The 16,547-nt window shown below is 45.1% G+C and overlaps 1 protein-coding gene across 3 annotated transcripts in view; it reads left to right on the top strand.

The window, feature by feature from the left end:
• Positions 1 to 263: 263 nt before the first annotated feature.
• LOC140730218 (L-gulonolactone oxidase-like) overlaps positions 264 to 16,547 on the top strand; it is a 44,391-nt gene continuing 28,107 nt past the window's right edge. The window contains exons 1-4 of one of the 3 annotated variants that reach the window (XM_073050378.1): positions 264 to 573; positions 6,634 to 6,758; positions 10,155 to 10,256; positions 11,490 to 11,615. In XM_073050378.1, coding sequence (XP_072906479.1) covers positions 6,756 to 6,758; positions 10,155 to 10,256; positions 11,490 to 11,615 — 231 coding nt within the window. In that variant the 5' untranslated portion in view covers positions 264 to 573; positions 6,634 to 6,755. The remainder of the gene's footprint in view (positions 574 to 6,633; positions 6,759 to 10,154; positions 10,257 to 11,489; positions 11,616 to 16,547) is intronic. The other 2 variants (XM_073050376.1, XM_073050377.1) reach the window with 2 other exon arrangements.

Here is a 16,547-nt window from a genome sequence, read left to right as displayed (position 1 = left end):
AATTAAAATGTTGGCACATCATTGTGGGCCAAAGGGCCTGTACTCTTCTGCAATGTTCTATGCTCTATGTCCTACACTCTGCATTCCATTTTCTATGTAGATCATGTATTGAGAACAGAGCAGGTTTAATCAGTGACTTGGTTTGTTGGAGATGTCCATATCTTCTAGCTCAATTGATTCCAAAGTTGAAAGAAAACAAAGCTTAATTATTTATCTTGTAAGGTCATTGAGCAAAGAACATTAACCAGCTGGTTAAGGGGCCACTTCTCCTTTGCGAGGAGTCTTCTGTGCTTCTCCTCCCCAGCATCCATCTCCTCACCCTATTCACTAATGCCACCCCTCCCCTCTCTCAGTGCAGTCTTCGCTCCCCAGGGTGTTGGGAATAGCTGGATACAGATAGACCACTGTAGTTACATTGTCCATCGACAACGGCCCACCAGTCGATTTCCACCCAGAGGAGAGGTCCAGGAACCAGACCCACAGAGTTGTGCCCACTCCACCTCAATCTCAACACATTGGCGCAATCACGAAGAGGACACCAGTGGCTACGCTTTAGGAGTTTGAGAAGATTTGGTAGGTTACCAAAGTTTGACAGATGACCAGGGAAACCATTCTAAGTAGTTGCATTGTCGTCTGGTGTGGAGTGAGGGAGGGGGAGGGGGAACTGCACCGGACTGGAAAAAGCTGCTGAAAATTATAAACACAGCCAGCTCCAACAGGAGAACTAGCCTCCCAGGATCGAGGGGACCTTCAAGCAATGATGCCTCAAAAAGGCAGCATCCTATTACCTAGGGTGCTCTCTTCTTATTGCTATGATCAGGGAGGAGGTACAGGAGCCTGAAGACACACAGTGCTTTCCCTGCCACCATCTGATTTCTGAACGCACAATGAACCCATGTGCATTGCCTCACTACTTCTGCTCTTTTTGCACTACTTATTTATAATTTTATGTATCTATACATTTATTACTGTAATTTTTGGTAATTTTTATGTATTGTGTTGTACTGCTGCTGCAAAACAACAAATTTCGTAACATATGTCAGTGATATTAAACCTGATTCTGATTCAAGCTCTGATTTTCCCCGGGTTGGGTGGCTGGGCACTGTGACTTTCAAAAAGGACAGACTAGTCCTGAATAATACTCCTCTCTCCATAAAGCTCCATAGAATAGCCTTCACTCTGTGAAACGATGGGACTGTTCTGCCGGCCTCACTGGGCGGGTGGGGTTCAGCTCTCTGTGACCTTGCTTGCTTCTCCCTCCTGCCTCAGTGAAGTCAGGGATGGAGAAGGGCCTAACTCATCTGTGTTGACCAACATGTCTACCTAAGTTAGTCCCATTGGCCGATATCCCTCTAAACTCTTCCTATCCATGTACCTGTCTAAATGTCTTTTATAATTTGTAGTTGTACCCACTCCAACTGTAATGAGCTCTTCAGGCCTGCGTGGGATGCCGAATAACGTTGGGCACTAAGGCTTTTAGAGCCATAGTTGGTTAGCTGCTGTTTAACGCAAGTTGTTAATTGTTTAGAGTTCATTGTGTCCTTCCTGAGGAACTTCCTCTTTGCAATGCCGTCTCCTGTTGCTATCTGTTTAAGCTTGTTAAGTTTATTTTGATCGGCTGGGGGATTCTGTGTTACTTGTATGACTTGGGCAGATGCTCGACGAGCACCGATCACGGGGTCCCAGTTTTGCGAATGTTTCTTCTCACGGTGTTGCTCGGTTGGAATGGTTCTGAGTAATTTCTGGTTGCTGGCTCTACATCAGAGTCTGCCTTTTCTCTGCAGTTGGGTTCTGCTATTGCCAGTGCACATCATGACACACCTTCTACCCTCTGTCTGAAAAACCTGCCTCTCAAGATCCCTCTGAATCATTTCAGCTCTCACTTTAAACCCTCTAGTTCGACTCCAGTCCCCTCAGGTAAAGATAATGACCATCAAACTCATAATTTATTAACCTCTATAAAGTCACCCCTCAGCCTCCTTCATTCCAGGGAATAGCAGCTCTCGCTTTATACTGTAGCTCAGTCTCTCCAGTTCTGATTCAAAGATCTATCTTCCACACAGACAGTCACAAAACAAAGTAAACTATGGAACCCATTTGAAGAGAAACTTCAAATGCCCCATGCGCAAAAAAAATCATGCAAACAGCAACAAGAGAAAGCAAAAAAAAATAGAACTTAAAACACAAAATTGAAAGAGTCTGTACTTAGTTCATCTCAGTGTTTGTTTCTTCAGGCTGGCCCAAATCAAAATTGCTCAAAGTTACAGGGAAAAGCAATGATCACGCAGAACCCTGAAACATGTCACAATATGAATTACAGAGTTCAATCCACAACTCGTGTAGATTAAACCTTGCCCACGACCCAGAACTTCAGCATCATCCTCTGATAGCAACAGAGGGGAACGGGGGGGGGGGGGAGAGAGAGAGAGAGAGAGAGAGATTCTCTCTCTCTCTCTCTCCTCTCTCTCTCTCTCTCTCTCTCTCTCTCTCTCTCTCTCTCTCTCCTCCCTCCCTCCCTCCCTCCCTCCCTCCCTCCCTCGCCCTCTCTCTTCAGGGCTCTATTCGAGACACAGAGTCAATCTTGGGCCTCTGCCCTGCTTCCAGGCTTTGTGGCTACAACGCCACACGCTTCACTCAAAACATTCTCAGAACGAGCAAAGCACCAGATCGCTCAATCGACCCGAAAAACACACCACCAAAATGTACATCACAGGCTCAAACAGTACCAGAACCATATTTGGAAGAAAAAGATGTAAAAGAGTCATGAAGTTATAGAGAAATACAGCTCAGGAAACAGGTCTTTTGGCCCATCAAGTCCATGCCAAAAACCATTTAAACTGCCTACACCCAACCATAGTCCGCTATATCTCTACTACTCATGAACCTAATATCTCCTTTGACCTTATCCCTCTCACTTTAAATGCATTTCCTCTACTATTAGACATTTCAATCCTGGGAAAACAATATTGTCTGTCTACTCTATCTATGCCTCTCATAATCTTATACACCTCTGTCAGCTCTCCCCTCATTCTCTGCTGCTCCAGAGAAAACAACCCACATTTGTCAAACCTCTTGAGCAGCACATGCCCCTAAGGTGAACCTCTTCTTCACCCTCATCCTCCCTGTACTGGGCACCAGAACTGAATGCAATACTCCAGGCGTAGCCCAATCAGAGGTTTCTGAAGCTACAAGGAAACCTGGAACAAGAGACTCTGGAAATGCTGGAAACTCAGAATAACACACAGAAAATGCTGAAGGAACTCAGCAGGTCAGGCAGCATCAGTGGAAATGAATAAACACAAGAGGTTCTGCAGATACTAAAAACACAGAGCCACACACAGAAAATGCTGGAGGAACTCAGCAGGTCAGGCAGCATCTGTGGAACAGAAGTTACTGAAAAAGGGTGTCAGTCTGAAACGTTGACTTTACCACACATGCTGCCGGGAGTGCTGAGTTCCTCCAGTATTTTGTGTTGTTGATTGCTCATGGCTGTTTGCACTGTTGTCCTGTAAATTGTTGGCTGCTGTTGTGTTGTCTGTTAAGGTAATGTCCTGTGTTTTATTCTTGGCACCGAACCACAATCAATTCTAGCTTGTGTCACACACTGGCATTAAAGTGATTCTGATTCTGACCCTCTCTCTTTGGACAGCAGTGGGTTACTGCCACAGGCGAGGGAAGGGAGGTTTCCTGCCTGTGCTTATGGCTGGTTAAAGTGTCTGAGGTGATTCAGGGATAAGATGGCTTGGTAGTTATACAATAACCCTCTGGTAGAGTTACTGCAGTTATATAGTAACTCTCACTTTAATTCCCCTTCTGTTTGTTGTTACACAATAGGAGCAATTCTGAGTTAACTTGGTGCCAACAGGGAACCGGAACCTCAGGCACCAGCAGGGAGAGATTACAGGTGTGGATTACATGATGGAGTGGAGTGGAGTGGAGTGAGTGAGTGAGTGAGTGAGTGAGTGAGTGAGTGAGTGAGTGAGTGAGTGAGTGTGTGTGTGTGTGTGTGTGTGCGTGCGTGCGTGCGTGCTTGTGTGTAAAAGTGGGAGTGTACGTGGGGACTGAGGGTGTGCTTTTCTCAGTGTGAATGTGCACTGAATTGGCATCACAGTTGATTCACTGTCTGTGAGCCAGATCTCACCCCAGACTGTATCAGCAAGGTTCCAAGCAGGAATCAAGGACTGCTTAAACCAACTCTCTCACTTCTCGCCTATACCCACAGTTTCTTCATTCTCCGGTCCTGAGTGCATTCACCCTAACATGTTCTCACCATTTTATACACGTCTATAAGATAACCGCTCAATTTCCTACACTCTAAGGAATAAAGTTCTAAACTGCCCAACCTTTCTCCATAATACAGTCCCACAAGTTCTGGCAGCATCCTTGATGATGTCCACTGCACTCTTTCCCATTTAGTGACATGTTCCCTATTGCAGGGGAACCAGAATTAAACGCAACAATCCAGTGTGCCCTCACCATGCCAGGCTGCAGTTCCCGGCACCCAGGTACTGGCTCGTTCCTCACACTGGTCATCTATGTCTTTGTCTGGATTCAGCCCTCTGGTCAGTGAGCTGGGCAACACACCAGCTGCCAGCACAATCCTCATTTGATATGGCGCAAATGATACATTTCACTGTATCTTTCAATGCTTAGATGTATGAATAACAAATCAAACTGAAGTGTGTGTGTGTGTGTGTGTGCAATTAAGACCACAGGCCCATAAGATATAAGAGTAAATGGGCAAATTAGGCCATTCAGCCCATCGTGTCTGCTCTACCATTCCATCACGGTTGATCATTTACCCTCTCAACCTCATTCTCCTGCCTTCTCCCTGTAACCTTTGTATCTAACTCATCAAGAATCTAGCAATCTCCACTTTAAATATACCCTATGATTTGGATTCCAGGGTCATCTGTGGCAATGAATTCTACAGATTCACCACACTCTAGCTAAAGAAACTCCTTCTCATCACTGTTCTAAAGGGACATTTTTCTGGTCAGAGCCTCCCCATGATTTGAAACATCCTCTCCACATCCACCCTATCAATCCCTTTCAATATTCTTATTTTTCTAAACTCCAGTGAGTAAATGGCGTATTTCACTGTAAGTTTCGGTGGCCATTTGACAAATAAAGCTGCTCTTTAATTTTTAAAACAGTTGTTATTGTGTCTGGCTCACCCACTTCTTCTGACATCTAATTTCACATAGATACCACCCTTGGTGTACAAAATTAATCCTGAACTTCCAATAAAATCTTTCCCCTCTCACCTTAAATCTCTGTCCTCTGGTTCATGATTCCCCAACCCTGGGACACAAACTGAGTGCATTCACTACATCTACACCCCTCATTATTTTATACACCTCCATAAGGACACCTGTCAGTCTCCTATGCTCTAAAGAATAAAGTCCGAGTCTGTTCAAACTCTCCATACCCTCAAGTCGTGGCAACATCATTGTAAATCTTTTCTGCACTCTTTCCAGTTTCATCACTTCTTTCCTGTTTCAGGGCAACCGAAGTGGAATGCAATACTCCAAATGCATCCTCACCAGCCTCCTGTACAATCACTACAGACCTGCTAGCTTCTAGCTCAATGTCGTGTCTTATGAAGGCCAGTACACCAAAAGACTTCTTCATCACACATCACACTTTCGATTAACCATCTATTTGTACACCAAGGTCCCTCTGTTCTTCTCCAGACCATTCTCTATGAAGGTCCTAAATGGATTTGAATTTGCAAAATGCAGCATTTCACACATCCAAAATTAACTCCATTTGCCATTCCTCAACCCATTTCACCAGCTGATACAAATCTTCCTGTAATTTTTTGATAATATTCTTCACTGTCCACTATATCAACTGCTTTAGCATCATCTGCAAACTTACTAAAAAAACAAGCACAAAATGCTGGAGGAGGTCAGCAGATCAGCAGCATCTATTGAAATGAATTTCACTTACTAAACAAGCTCTCAGAATCAGTTTATCATTGCTGATATATGTAATAAAATTTGTCGCTTTGCAGCAGGAGTGCAGTGCAAGACATACAATACAGTACCTTGCAATACATAAAAATCTATATGTTACAATACTTAAAATACTATACATTGCAATACATAAAATACTATACATTACAATAAGAAATATAAAGATCAATATATATATAGCAAAAATAGAACAAAGTAGTGAGATCGTGTTCATGGATTCATTGTCCATTCAGAAAACTGATGGGGGAGAGGAAGAAGCTGTTCCTAAACATTGAGTGTGTGTCTAGGGCTGCTGTACCTCCTTGCTGTTGGTAGTAATGAGAAAAGGGCTGCTCTCAGAAGGTGTGTGTCTTTAGTAATAAATGCCACCTTCTCGAGACACCACCTTTTGAAGATGTCGTCAATGGTGGGGAGGGTTGTGCCCATGATGAAGATGGCTGAGCCTACAGCCCTGTATTCTTATCCAAATTGTTGCTACAGATGACAAGATCAGAGCTTTAAGACAGACGTGCATGCGTGAAAGGGCTCAACTACCCATCCTGTCAAACATGCTCAGCCTTCGCTTCTTTAAAACTGGTTATCAAATTCGAGACAAAATCCCAGTACTGGATTAAGCAGACTAGTTAATCATTACCCCCATTATCACCAACAGGAATTTCAGCCACATACCACTTGCAGGTATATCTCATACACATCAGAGACTGTGCATCACTGTTTGTCTCTCTCCTTCCTCTGACAGACGTGATCTCTGCTCTCACAGCACCTTCATTAATCATGGTAAGTGCTCAAGAACTTGTGTGGCGGAGGGTGAGACTGAATGCATATGACAGTGAAGAGTGGGTTAATGCAACTATTGCTCTGGGTGAACCAAGTTCCAAGGTTCTGGAAGGAACAGGAGAACTTGGGGTCAACTCTCTCCGCAGAGGCATTTGTGATGGGACAGTGAGAGGGAGCTTCACTCTGTGTCTGTTCCTGGGGGTGAGTGTTGGAACGGTGTAGAAAGGGTACTTAATTTTGTCCAGGAAATGTGTAACTGGACAGCATCACTTTTCTTACCACATACAAGAGAAAATTTGCAGATGCTGGAAATCCAAGCAACACATACAAAACGCTGGGGGAGCTCAGCAGAATAGACAGCGTCAATGGAGAAGAGTGCAGTTGCTGTGTCGGTCTTCAGCCCTTTGACAGGACCTGTTTTCAATAGCATTTTGTGTGTCACTTTTCTTAGTTGAGATTCTTCTACTTTGATACCCAGTTTTGAGTTTTGAATTATTTTATTCTCCGTGAATACTGAGCCTGATTAGTTCTAACTGAACAAGCTTCAGTGCATTGGGATTGCTTTTTGTATCACTCAGATGCACTGGTGAATACTGCCCCAGATTTCTATAACCTTAGCAGCGGAAACATTTGTGAAATGAACTTGAGCAAGCGGCCACCCAAGGAGCTCCTTGTCATTTAATCACATCTCTGAAGACGGATCAGGTGCCAAATGTGATTTATAAACTGAGAAAAAAACACTTCCAGTTTCTGATCTTTCATTTCCTGCACAGACTCTCAGAAGCACTCATTCTGTCCAGTAAATGGAGCACATTGCTCTTACAGCTGGGACTGGATCCAAGAACGCGGTCCCAAAAAGCACTCTTCAGCTAAAGCTCATTACATCTCCAAAAGTTTAGAAATGCTGATAAGGATACCTTTTGCTTTCCCCTGTTAACATCTTCCCTTAGAGCAGTTTTGGAATCAGGGTTTATTGTCATTGACATAAGTGATGAAATTTGTTGTTTTGTTGTAGCAGTACGGTGCAATACATAAGGGGTATGCGTGTATTTTATTCATACTGAGACACCGTGCAGATTAGGCACTTCCAGCCCTTCAAACTGCACCACCCAGCAAACCTTGATTTAACTCTAGTATAATCACAGGACAATTTACAATGATTAATTAACCCAGCAACCAGTACATCTTTGGACAGTGGGAGGAAACTGGAGCACCCGGAGGAAACCCACACATTCCACCGGGAAGACATACAGACTCCTTACTGGTGATGTCGCAATTGAACTCAAAACTCTGATAGCCCAAGCTGTAATCATGTTGAGAAATGAAACCAGGGTCGCCAGTACTGTACGGTGTTGTGCTAACCACTATGCTAACATGTCACCCATACCTATTCTTCTATGTATGTAATTATTGATTCAGAGAGACAGGTCGGCAACAGGCTCTTCCTGCCCATGATCCCACGCCACCCAATTACACCCATGTGACCAATTAACCCACTAAACTCTGCATGTTTGGAATGTGGGAAGAAAGCAGAGCACCTGAAGGAATCTCAGGTGGCCACAGCGAGAATGTAGAACCTCTTTATAGATAGCGGCAGATTTGAACTCTGAACTCCAATTCTCCAATCTGTAGTAGTGTCGCACTAACTGCTTTGCTACTGCAGCAGCTCACTATGCTAGTGCGGTGCCCTACTGTGGGAAGAAGGCTGGTTTCCGTGCGTTTATGGATAGCACAAAAAATTGGAAGCCTTTGGATTGTGAAGAAGGTTATCCAATGATACAGCAGGACATAGGTTAGGTGGAATGGCAATTTAGGCAAAATCTATTCCCCTCCATAGATGCTGCCTGACCTGCTGAGTCCCACCAGCAATTTGTGTGTGTTATTCTGGACTTCCAGCATCTGCACTCTTGCGTTTTTGATTAAATGGAAAGTTGAGCAATTGGAAGCTAGTCCAGGGAAATGTGAAGTAATGGAATTGGATGTTTATTACTATTAGTCAGAATCAAAAGCATGTTTAATATCACCAGTGTATGTCATGAAATTTCAAACACGAGAAAATATGCAGATGCTGGAAATCTAAACCAATGCACACAAAATGCTGGAGGGACTCAGCAAGTAAGGGTGCATTTTTGGAAATAAATGAACAGTTGATGAAGCTTGAAATGTTATAGTGCAAAGGGGGGGAGATGCCGGAATTAAAAGGTGGGGGAGGGGAAGAACAATAGCAAAAAGGTGATAGGTGAGGCCAGGTGGGGGAAAGATCAAGACTGGAATAGGAAGAACCAGATAGGAGAGGAGCGTGGTCCATAGCAGAAAGGGTCTCAGTCCTGATGAAGGGTCTTAGCATAAAACATGCTGAGTTCCTCCAGCATCTTGTGTGGGCTGTCATGAAATCTGTTGTCTTTGTGGCCTCAGTACAATGCAATGCATAATAACAGAGAGAAACAATGTATATATACTATATATATATATAAATTGAAGATCTCCATCAAGGGTTTCAATAGTTGACTTGGGGTATTGTATACGCTATGGAACAATAGAAAACCATAACAGAATGCAAAATAAAGTGTTACTGTTACAGAGAAAGGGTAGTGTAGGCAGACAATAAGGTGCAAGGCCATAATGAAGTTTCTGAGGTCAAGGGTCCATCTTATTGTACCTGGGAACCGTTCCAAAGTCTGATCACAGAAGGGTAGGAGTTGTCCTTGAGCCTGCTGCTATGTGCTTTTCAAGCCTTTGTACCTTGTGCTTGATGGGAAAGGGGAGAAGAAAGAATGTCCAGGCAGATGGGGTCTTTGATTATGCTGGCTGCTTTACTGAGGCAGAGCTAAGGATAGACAGAGTCTGTGGGGAGGAAACTAGCTTCAGTGATGTGCTCAGTTGCATCATATTTCTCTGCAGTTTCTCGTGGTTTCAGACAGTTGCTGGACAGGACACGTTCTATAGTGTATTGAGAAAAATTGGAGTAGACATACTAAATTTCTTTAGCCTCCTGAGGAAGTAGAGCTGCTGGTCAGTTTTCTTGGTTGTGACATCAGTATGGTTGGACAGGACAGGCTGTTGGTGACTTTTTCTCCGAAGTCCTTGAACCTCTTTACCTTATTGTCCTCAGGACCATTGTTATAGACACACCCCCTCCCCAAGTCAACTGTCGAAACCCTTGATGGAGATCTTTGACCTGAAATGCTAACAATTACTTGGCCCCACCCCCCAATTCATCAGCTCATTCTGCTGAATTCCTCTCAACTTGGTGTGTTTCTCCATGGCTGGGATCCAGGGCAGGGCCATCAGTGATGTGAGCACAGTGCGGGCTCTGGCCAGATTCAGCCTGGGTTGTCTATGGCTGCCTGATGTGTCTGGCTCGAAGACTCAGCTTCTGTCTGTCACTATGTTCAGGTCCAAGGCATTGAAGGCTACAAGTTCTGGAACTGGGCTGAGACATATGCCTGCCAGCCGGAGTTATACTTCGAACCCAACTCCATGGAGGAGGTACAGCAGGTGAGTGACCTGGAGACTACTGTCCGTACACTGTGCGTAGCAATAGTGCCACACAGGGGCAGCACTAGAGGGAAAGGGCAGTGCAGAGGGGAGGAGAGGCAGTATACCGAGCACACACTGAAACAGTCAGAGAGCATGTACGCACGTGGGAGAGGGTGTATACACTGTTTCGGTGATGGACAAGGTGTACACACTGGGACAGTGACAGACAGAGTGTGTACACACTAGGCCAGTGATGGAGAATGTGTACACACTGAGACACTGATGGAGATAGTGTGTACACACTGGGACAGTGACAGAGAGGGTATGTGCACACTGGGACAGTGATGGAGAATGTGTACACACTGGGACACTGACAGAGAGAGTGTGTACACACTGGGACAGTGATGGAGAACATGTACACACTGGGACACTGACGGAGAGAGTGTGTACACACTGGGACAGTGATGGAGATAGTGTGTACACACTGGGACAGTGACAGAGAGGGTGTGTGCACACTGGGACAGTGATGGAGAACGTGTACACACTGGGACACTGACAGAGAGAGTGTGTACACACTGGGACAGTGATGGAGAATGTGTACACACTGGGACACTGACAGAGAGAGTGTGTACACACTGGGACAGTGATGGAGAACGTGTACACACTGGGACACTGACGGAGAGAGTGTGTACACACTGGGACAGTGACGGAGAATGTGTACACACTGGACCAGTGATGGAGAGTGTTTGCACACTGGGACAGTGATGGAGAATGTGTACACACTAGGCCAGTGATGGAGAGCGTGTGCACAATGGGACAGTGAGGGAGAGAGTGTGTACACACTAGGCCAGTGATGGAGAATGTGTACACACTGGGACACTGACAGAGAGAGTGTGTGCACACTGGGACACTGACAGAGAGAGTGTGTACACACTGGGACAGTGATGGAGAACGTGTACACACTGGGACAGTGATGGGGAACGTGTACACACTGGGACACTGATGGAGAGAGTGTGTACACACTGGGACAGTGACGGAGAATGTGTACACACTGGGCCAGTGATGGAGAGTATGTGCACACTGGGCCAGTGATGGAGAGTGTGTGCACACTGGGACAGTGAGGGAGAGAGTGTATTTACAGGGACAGTGAGGGAGAGAGTGTGTATCCCCTGGATAGACAAGGTCCTGCTCCAGGTCCCTGGAAGAATAAGACAGTTGCCCATCATGCTGCCTGTGTCTCACTCCCTGCAGATCCTGGAACTGGCCAAGCAACGCAGCAAGCGAGTGAAGATTGTGGGCTGTGGGCATTCCCCCTCAGATATTGTCTGCACTGACGGCTACCTCATAAGGCTCAACCATCTCAACAAGCTGCTCAAGGTAAGGTTTGGATGGCAGATTCTACATGACAGGCCACTGACCTTATTCCTCGTGTCCAGATTACCCTCAAAAAAGGGGCAGGGAGAGGGCAGATGGAACCTGGTCTTTGGAAATGTCAAGTAATGCATGTTGGAGAAATCAGATATAGATAGAATTTAAACGGTGAACGGTAGGTGAGGGGTATGCTGAGGGACAGATTATATCAGATCAGGATCAGAATCAGATTTATTATCAATGAACTTTGTTGTTTTGTGGCAGCTTGATATAAAAATTACTATAAGTTACAAAAAATATTTTATTTGTGGTGGTGTAGCAGTTAGTGCAATTGTATTACAGCCTGGGAGAGGGGGCAGCGTTCAGAGTTCAGACCCAGTGTCCTCTGCGAGGAGTTTGTGCATGGAATGTGTAGGGGTCCTCCGGGCATTCCGGTTTTCTCCCAAGTCCAAAGACGCAATGGAGAAGTTAATTGGTCATTGTAAATTATTCTGTGATTAGGTTAGGTTAGGGGTAAATTGAAGGATTGGAGGCAATGCGTTTCAAAGGCCAGACATGTTTATTTCATGCCGTATCCATGAATAAATAGACAGATAGGTGGATAGATGGATAGATAGACAGATAGATAGATAGATAGATAGATAGATAGATAGATAGATAGATAGATAGATAGATAGATAAACAGATAGACAGACAAAGAGATAAATAGAGAGATAGACAGATAAGTAGACACACAGACAGACAGATAGATAGATGGTCAGTCCAAGGATCTCTGATGATGGGAGCAAGGATACTACAGGAAAGGTGTCTTTAAACTGTAAAAAGTGCAGAGGAGATTTACAAGGACATTGTTGGGACACTAGAGACTGAGTGATAGGGAGAAGTTGAGCAAATTGGGATTTTCTTCATTGGAGTTTAGGATACAGAATCATGAGGGCAAGAGAAAAGGTGAATGTGTCCTGTCTTTTTCCCAGGATTGTGGAATCAAGAACTAGAGGGCACAGGTTTAAGGTAAGGGGAGAGGGATTTAAAAGCTATCTGAGGGTCATCTTCTTAATGCAGAGGTTGGTCAATATACAGAATAAGTGCAAGAGAAAGTGGTTGTGACAGGTACACTACATTAGCAGCACTTAAAAGGTCCATGGATAGGAAAGGGTCAGAGGGATATGGGCCAAATGCATGCGAATGGGACCAGATCAGATAGATCTTTGTTGGCATGGACCATAGGACAGAGAATATCACAGTACGGTACAGGCCCTTCACCCTACGATAGTGTGTCGACCTTTTAACCTACTATAAGATTAATCTAATCCTACCCTCCCACATGGCCCTCAATTTTCCTTTCATCCATTAAGAGTCTCTTAAATGTCTCCAATGTATCTGCCTCCACCACCACCACGCAGCAGGTTGCATGCATCTACCATTTTCTGTGTTACCTCTACTCTTCCCTCCAATCACCTCAACGTTTACCACGTGGCCTCCTATATAAACCTTTCCACCCTGGGAAAAAGTCTCTGTCTGTCCATTCTATCATCTTGTACATATCTGTCAAATCACCTCTCATCCTGCTTCACTCCAGAGAGAAAAGGCCTACCTCACTCATTTATCCTCATAAGGCATGCTCTCTAATCCAGGCAGCATCCTGGTATATCTCCTCTGCACCCTTTCTGAAGCTTCCACATCCTTCAGAGAATGAAGCGACCAGAACTGAACTGAACTCCAAGGGTAGTCTAACCAGCATTTTATAAAGCTGCAACATTACCTTGTGGCTCTAGAACTCAATCCCCTGACTAATGAAGGCCAACACAACGTAAGCCTTCTTAACTACCCCATCAATTTCCACTCCAAACTTGAGAGATCTTTGAATGTGAACCCCGACATATTCGAATCTTTCTTAAGTAAGGTGAGTCCAGTTCAATTCCTGAACGGAACTGCAATGAGGTCTCTGCTTGGGGAATGCAGGTTTATGGGGATATGCATTTGAGGAAGCATTCCAACGTCCCTTCATTTGAAGAGAGGGGACTTCGCACATCCATACTCACATCATTCTACAGATGTGCAGCAGAGGGCGCCCTAAGAAACTGCATCACTGTATGGTGTGGTAGCTGCACTGGGGTGGGCAGGAAGACGCGATAGTGGGTAGACAAAACTGCCCAACACACCATCACCACCACCTGACATCAAGGACTTATATACAGAAAGGTATTGGACAGGGGCCTTGAAGGGTCACAGCCACCCTGCTCATGGACTGCTTGTCTCACTCCATCAGCGAGGAGGCTACGAAGCATCCATATCAGGCCCACCAGACACAAAGACGCTTTCTTTCCTCATGAAGTAAGCCTGATTGACACCACTACACCCCCAATCACCACTACTTTATTATTTCCTGTCAGTCACCTTGTGTGTAGCCTACCGTCACTTTATGGACATCCAATCAATCTACAAACATTTGTATGTATTTATATTTACTCTGTGTTATTATTATGTTTGTGTGTGTGTGTGTGTGTGTGTGTGTGTTTTGTGCTGCGTGGCATCCAAAGTAACAGTTATTTCATTCTCCTTACATTTGTGTACAAGAAATTACATCAAACAATCTTGAAACCTTGTATTGTTGAATAAGGCAAGAACTGTTACTGGGCTGGCAGCTCCGTTGTGTTCTCACTGAGTGATGGAGCTGGTGGGAGAGGCTGTGGCCTCGTCCTGTGCCTATTTTGTGTGGGCTATGCCCTTGTGTTGTTGCTACCTCCATCATTTACCCAGCTATGGGAAGGAATTGGGAATCACTTGATATTTGTCACATGTACCGAGATACGGTCTTACATACTGTTCATACAGATCAGACCATTACTCATGCACTGAGCAAGAGTAAGATAAAACAATTACAGAATTGAGTACATAGTTGAAAAGAGTACAGAGTTGATGTTTTGGGCTGAGGCCCTTCATCAGGACTGGGAAAGAAAGATGAAGTCAGAGTAGAAGGTAGGGAGAGGGGAGGGAGAAGTACAAGGTGGGAGATGATAGGTGAAACTGAGAGAGGGGGAGGAGGTGAAGTAAAAAGCTGGGAAGTTGATTGGTGAACGAGATAAAGGGCTGGAGGAGAGAAAATCTGATAGGAGAGTGTAGAAGACCATGGAGAATAAGGAAGGAGAAGGAGCATCAGAGGGAGGTGATGTGCAGGGTAAGGAGATAAGGTGAAAGCTGGAAACAGGAATGGGGAATGGCAAAAAGGGGAGGGTCAATTACCAGAAGTTCTAGAAATCGATGATCATGTCATCAAGTCCGAGTTGCTCCTCATTCTGAGTGTGGCCTCATCGTGGCAGTGGACTGACATGTCAGAATGGGAATGGGAAGTAGAATTGTAATGGTGGATACCAGAAGATAGTGCTTTTCCTGGCAAACAGTCTCCCAATCTACGTCGAGTCTCACCGATGTACATGAGGCCACACCGGGAGCACCGGACACATTATATCACCCCAACAGACTCACAGGTGAAGTGTCACCTCACCTGCAGGACTGTTTGGGGCCCTGAGTGGTGGTGAGGGAGGAGGTGTAGGGGTACTTGTTCTGCTTGCAACGATAAGTGCCAGGAGGGAAATGGTGCGAAGGGGTGAATGGACATGGGAGTCACATAGGGAGTGATTCCTGTGGAAAGTGGAAAGTGGGGGGGAAGGAAAGACGTAGATGGTGGTGGGATCCCGTCGGAGATAGAAGAAGTTATAGAGAATTATGTGTTGGACGGGGAAGATAGTGAAGTAGTAGGTGAGGACAAGAGGAAACCTGTCGCTGGTGGGGTGGTGGGGTGAAGGCAAAATGGAAGAGATGTGGGTGAGGACAGCGTTCATGGCAGTGGAGAGAAACTCCTTTCTTTGAAAAGGAGGATACCTCATTAGTTTTGGAATGAAAAACCTCATCCTGAGAGCAGATGTGGCAGAGACAGAGGAACTGAGAAAAGGGGATGGAAGTTTTACAAGTGACAGAGTGGGAAGTGGATAGTCCAGGTAGCTGTGAGAATCAGTGGGTTTATAAAAGATAAACTGTCTCCAAAGAGAGAGTTGGAGAGATCAGAAAGGGGACGGTGGTGTCAGAAATGGACAAAGTAAATTTGAGGACAGGGTAGATGTTGGAGGCAAAGTTTATGAAGTCGAAGAGTTCAGCATTGGTACAGGAAGCAGCATCGATGCAGCAGAGTAAAAGTTGGGGACTGATACCAGTGTAAGCTTGGAACATTGACTGTTCCACATTGCCAACTAAATGGCAGGCAAGGCTGGGACCCATGCGAGTGCCCATGGCTACATCTTCTGTTTGAAGGATGTCGGAGGAGCCGGAGGAGAAATTCTGCTTGATGGAATAGAATGCTGGTGGAAGGGAAACTGATTTGGTCTGATGTCCAGAAAGCCCTCCTGATAGGAGATGGAAGTGTATAGGGACTGGCCATCCATTGTGAAAATGAGTCAATCTGGGCCAGGGAACTTGAAGACTTTGAAAAGACTACTTGTGTATTTGACTATGTTGGCAGCTTTACTGAGTCAGTGAGCAGTGTAGGCAGAGTCCGTGGAGGGGAAGCCGGTTTCTATGATGTGCTGAGCTGTGTCTACAACTTTCTGCTGTTTCTTACGGTTACAGGCAGAGTAAAGTTGCCTTACCAAGCTGTGTGTATCCAGGTAGTATGGTTTCTCAATATAGATAACCAAGGATTGGTGGGGATATCCCCAATTTCTTTAGCCTTCTGAGAGAACTGATCTGTGACTGAGAATGAAAGGGTGCAGAGAGTTTGATGGCTTTGGGTCTGAAGTTTAGAAAAATGGGGGAGGATCATATTAAACCTATTGAATATTGCAAGATCTAGCTAGAGTGGATGTGGAGAGGATCCTTCCAATAATGAGGGTGTCTAGGCCAGAGGGCACAGCCTCAATATAGAGAGACGTCCATTTAGAACAC

The sequence above is a fragment of the Hemitrygon akajei genome, chromosome 7 (assembly GCF_048418815.1).
Source record: "Hemitrygon akajei chromosome 7, sHemAka1.3, whole genome shotgun sequence".
In the NCBI taxonomy this organism is placed as follows: Eukaryota; Metazoa; Chordata; class Chondrichthyes; order Myliobatiformes; family Dasyatidae; genus Hemitrygon; species Hemitrygon akajei.
This window is presented reverse-complemented; position numbering and strand designations above follow the sequence as displayed.